Raw genomic sequence first — 5392 nt, 5'->3', positions numbered from 1 at the left:
CTTCTTTACAAATCTCATTCGCCGGTACAAAACGATCCTTGTCAGTTCTTTGGAATCCTATCTCGATTTTCCAATATTTCTGGAGAAGGAAAACCCAAAGTGAAATTTTATCTCCTCTCGTTCGACTACTCCACTGCACATTCATTCACATATATTCATTTCCAAATGCTTACACCCGGAAGAGGAATTTTTCTGTATGCACTTGCTTTTCTATCTGCATGTGGTGTTGTAGAGAAAGAACTGCAGCAGCTCTAGGTATTTCGATGGGCAAAGTGACAGAATGTGTTCATATTGGTGATTCTGGCGCTGAATTTTCGACTCCAGGAAAGGTCAGACCAAAACCCAAGACTGTCCGAAATGTCGATGAAGTCGTCGCGGAGCAAATTCGATCTATCATTTACGAATTTGCAGAGAAGCGTAAGTACTTAAGCTCTTTTTTTGTGGTTATTTGAATGTTATGTAAAATTCTTCTTTCGGTATGTAGGATTGCATCTAACAGCTCAAATCCTGTTCAACACAATAAGGTAAATAATTTATCATCATGATTCTTGGGTATTTACATTTTACGATACGTATCAACTCAATTTTGTATAGAGAACGCAAGGTCGCTTTCAATGGTTGTATCACTACCTTGAAGAAAGTTCTTCATGATTTGGGTTTCGACTATGAGTTGAGAGATGGTACACGATTTCTTCGAGAAAAACCGTATATTCGCGCGAAGAGGATTGCGTTCTTGAAGAAGATGAAGCAGCTGATAGATGAGGGCAAGTGTATCATCTATCTGGACGAAACTTGGACCTACCGACGAGGTACTGGAAAAACGAAAGAATGGCAAGATGATGATCCCCGTAGTTGTTCAATGAAATCGGCTTCTACTGGAGATCGATACATCGTTTGTCACGCCGGCGGCAAGGATGGATTTGTTCCTAATGCATCGCTTTTCGTCCGTACGGTACCCAATCCCAAGAAAACAGATGATTATCACGGGGATATGAACGGACCTATGTTCAAGAAGTGGTTCACTGAAAAACTGCTCCCCAATCTTGACAAACCCTCCGTGATTGTCATGGATAATGCCTCCTATCATTCAGTCCGCGTACGTGAATTTATAAATTTACTAGTATTTAACATTTGTTTATTGGCCATCAATAAGTTCCCAATGGAAGTTCAGTTTTGCCCAATTTTCAAGTAATTAAAATATCTTTTCTAGGTTGTAAAACAGCCTACATCCAGCTGGAGAAAAGCTGAAATGCAGGCCTGGCTTGATGATCACAAAGTAGCGTATGATTCAGATGCAACTAAGAAGGAATTGTACGTTCTGTGCCAAGTTCATAAAGAACCGATCCGATTTGAACTGGATGAATTCGTTCGTGAAGAGACTGAGCATGAAGTCGTGCGCTTGCCACCATATCACTCTTTCTACAATCCCATTGAGATGATTTGGTCGCAAGCCAAACGATACTATGATGCTCATGTTGGTCGCAACAATGACTTCTCCCTTGCTCAGACTGATGAGATCTGGGCTGAAGCGTTGGAATCAGCAGCTACAGGCTGGAGAAAGTGCTGTGAGCTTACGGAGAAACGGATTCTTCAAGATTACAGGAGGGAAGTCAGTGATGATTCAGAGGATAGTTATCAGATCCACATAATCTGCGATGAGGAGGATGACGAGAAGGATTTCGATCTGACAAACGTAGAGATTTTGCAGTTTAAGGAAGAGGATTCAGCCCAAGAATCATGCTTCTCGACTGTAACTCCAACAGAGTTCACGAAACCATCGAGTGTGCGTCGATCTCTATTAGACATGTTCGAGTCCCAAATGGAGATTGGAGATTCAGAGGATTCTGAACTGATTGAGCCTTCCGCAGACCTCGAACCACCATTGAAGATGGCCAAGGTCGAGGCCACCATTGTGAGTAGTACTTCTAGAGAGATTACATCGTAATCATTGATATTTAATCTATGTCGTCATAATTCCCATGATGATTATTGTGAAGTGAATTTTTATTGAATTATTATAATACTGTTTTAGCTGGATGTAAACGATCAGGGACCAGTGACATCTCTTCCTACACAACCTGATTCGTCCTCCCAGACTGTACTCTATCCTTCACCAGAGACTCAATCGTGCTTTTTGCTTGAGACTCCACAGTTCTCATTGCCTGATACTCCACCATCTTCATCGGCTGAAACTCCACCACCTTCATCCACCGAAACTCCATCATCTTCATCTCCTGAAAGTCAGTTATCTTCATCGACTGACGTTCCTCCCAGTCTTTCTCTTGTTGAAGTCAGTATTATAAATGTGAAAAATCCAAGTTTCATGGTTTCCGAATATTAATTTTTCATATTCTTATGCGTTTCTCAATCTATAGACATGGTTACAACGTAGTGACGAGACGGTCATTTCGAACGATGGTGAAGTGGTACGAGTAACAGACTTGAAGAGATTATTGCCGGGATCATGGTTGAACGATGTTGTGAGTATGAAAAGAATAGGAAAGTATTATGTTCGATTATTTTCATTCGATATTTTCTGATTTTCCTTTCAGGTCATAAACAAGTACTTGAGTCTTCTGGCAAAAAGAAGCGAAGGTGCTGTTCATGTTCTCAACACGTTCTTCTATCAGAATCTTCTTCGTTCATACGATAATGTTTCTCGATGGACGAAAAAGGTAATTCCGACAAAATTTTACGAGAAAGAAAAAATTAGCTTTAGATCTGATGTTTCTTCACCTACACCTTTCCATTCTTGTTCCAGGTTGACATATTTTCCAAAAAAATGTTACTCATACCAATCCATTCGGGTAATCATTGGTGTCTGTGTGTGGTCTATGTCAAAGAGAAGTCCATTCAATTGTATGACAGTCTCGCTCAGACTTCCACAAACGTGAGTATCCAAGAATCTGTTAACTATTTTAATCAAAATCTGATGAAGTTCTGCGTCATAATCGAAATATGGCAATGTTGATTCCGCTCTAGTTACCTTTTTCGTTCTCAAATTAACAGCACACGCAAGTTATGGACACAATTCTCTCCTATCTCGACAATGAGCATCGGCACAGAAAAGGTCAATCATTGGATTCTGCGAGATGGACCACTGAACAAGTCAATGTATGTTTTGTTATATGCCAACTTCGTTAACGTGTGATCAATTATTTTCTTTCTTTCATTTCCACAGGATATTCCTCATCAAAACAATGATAATGACTGTGGAGTATTCGTTTGCGTGTATGCTGAATATCTGACGAGGCATGCCAGCTTCTTGTTCACAGCAAACGATATGCCGCACATCAGACGCAGGATGATGGAGGAAATTGTTTCGTCTGAGTTGTCTTGTACTTCACCGATGCCATCGTGTGGAGAATCTCAACATTTAGAACAGCCAATTACAGAACCTGAATCAACATTGGTACAGTTGGCATTGGTTTCAGTTTCTCTTGAGCTTCTCGTAAACGAAATATTAATCATAACTATTCCCCTAACGTTTCCAGATACAAGATCACCGTTCATTCTGGATGAGGAAGGACAAAGTGATCGAGATTTCCACTAAAATCGATCGCGTTCTCCTCCATGAATCGGCGAGGTTCCATCAGGGAGATAAGCGCTTCCCACCAGAAAGAGCAAATTGCCAATGCACTGCCAATTCCATCTGCAGCATCGTTGCATTGCTCCTCTCCGATGGGAAGGTCACTCGAGATCTTCTTGACAGAGTGTTGGTAGATGGTGACAAATATTACGCTGATAGTGTATCTCACAAGGACCCAGGATATACCCACTTGTCTCCAGAGGATCTTCTCACGTCGATCATCGCTTGTGGTCATTCGGTTACAATCGAGCCTCGGTCGGAAACTTATGGGCTGTTTTCATCGGGAACTGCTGTGAAGGACATCACAGTAGCGATCAACTCGATGGGAGATCTACATGCATCATCCTTGGAGCATACAGGATTTTTGTATATAGCTGACTCCAAAACCGTTGCATTCCTCATCTCTCCAGTGATCTCGGAATCATTACGACGTGTATATTACATGTTCAATCCACACTCGGTTGACAACAGCAATTGTCATCCCCTGAGTAGTCGAAGCAGAGGTGTTGCTCGTCTGTTTCGATGCTTGTCGACAGATGCCCTAGCTCGACTGTTGGTAGTTGATCGTCGTGGAGGTAATCGTGGAGCTTGGCAGATATACTCCATTAAGGTAACGATAAATTTTCTATTCAATTGTTTCACCACCACTATTTATATTTAATTTCTGTTCTACAGATCACTGAGTTCTCCAAGTGACTATCTGGCACTCCAACCGTTAGCACGAAATTGGCTGATCTTGAGAACGAACGAAGTAGAATCATTAAAAAGTTAAGTTGTGGTTTCCATTTTATTCCTAGTCTTGATAAATCGACAATAAACAGAATTTTTCTAATCAGCTAATTTTGTCAAAAATTGATTTCAGCCATACGACTCGAACGACTGCGTCGGAAATGGAATGGAAGAAATCCTGTCTTAAGTTAAGTTTTCATTTTTTCAATCATGCTCTTACTTTTCCTCATATTGTTGTTTTTAACAGTTTATTAATGTTTGATTTTTTCAAATTCTTTCAGCTTTCTCGAGCACCAGGCAAAAGAAATTTCAAATGGAATACCTTAAACCTATTCGTGTACAGCTTGTAGATTAGATTTTAGTTTGACTTTCTTCTGTAATTCATTCGAACCTATAGAGCTTATTTTGTCGGTTCCCTACTGGAGTAATGTTTGTATATTTTGATAATTAAGTACTATGGATAAGATTTAATGAATTGTAATTTATATAAGTACAAGTGAAGTTATTGTAATTTTCTAAAAAGCATATAAATTATTGTTATTTCAAGTTAATGTAAAATACGAAAAAAGTGTGATAAAATCGACGTATAAATATAAAATTTGTTTTTTGGAGGATCATTGAAAATGAATTTGATCTTTCTGTTATTTGATATGAAACGTTGAAACGAAATGTACAAATTATTTTTCACCTAGTTTATAGTTTTTTCTATCCCCTTTGTTCTTCCATTCCAATTTTCGAGCCTTGTGTCTGATAGTCATTATTGTCATTTTCAAAAAAATTCGAAAACGCAGCTTTGCGTGGTTTCTGTCGGTGTGTAGCATGTAATAAACTTATTATTCAATCATTTCATAATGAATCACCAGAAATAATTTTATTTAAATGTAGGTATAGATAATTTTCACGTCGATTTACAATTTTTAGAGAAATTAGGAATATTTGAGAAGATTTTTCGAAGATTTAATGATTTTTTATTTATAGTTCTCAAATATTGTACATCAATGTGGACTTTTCTGGAATTTTTGAAACTTTTGGTCAACTGTTGGAGAATTAGACAAGTCAATTACTATTATTAAT

At 38.7% G+C, this 5392-nt stretch overlaps 1 protein-coding gene across 1 annotated transcript; it reads left to right on the top strand.

The window, feature by feature from the left end:
- Positions 1–263: 263 nt before the first annotated feature.
- LOC107046901 lies at positions 264–5170 on the top strand. The gene is made up of 12 exons (XM_015269624.1): positions 264–417; positions 485–524; positions 595–1096; positions 1211–1912; positions 2033–2290; positions 2376–2480; positions 2553–2675; positions 2762–2890; positions 3010–3114; positions 3182–3412; positions 3495–4199; positions 4265–5170. Exons 1-12 carry the CDS (start codon positions 264–266, stop codon positions 4283–4285), a joined length of 3075 nt encoding a protein of 1024 aa, XP_015125110.1. The 3' UTR covers positions 4286–5170.
- Positions 5171–5392: the final 222 nt, after the last annotated feature.

This window comes from Diachasma alloeum, unplaced genomic scaffold (assembly GCF_001412515.2).
Source record: "Diachasma alloeum isolate Michigan unplaced genomic scaffold, Dall2.0 Dall_scaffold_03230, whole genome shotgun sequence".
In the NCBI taxonomy this organism is placed as follows: domain Eukaryota; kingdom Metazoa; phylum Arthropoda; class Insecta; order Hymenoptera; family Braconidae; genus Diachasma; species Diachasma alloeum.
Note: the sequence above shows the minus strand (reverse complement) of the source record. Positions and strands in the feature narration are given on the sequence as shown.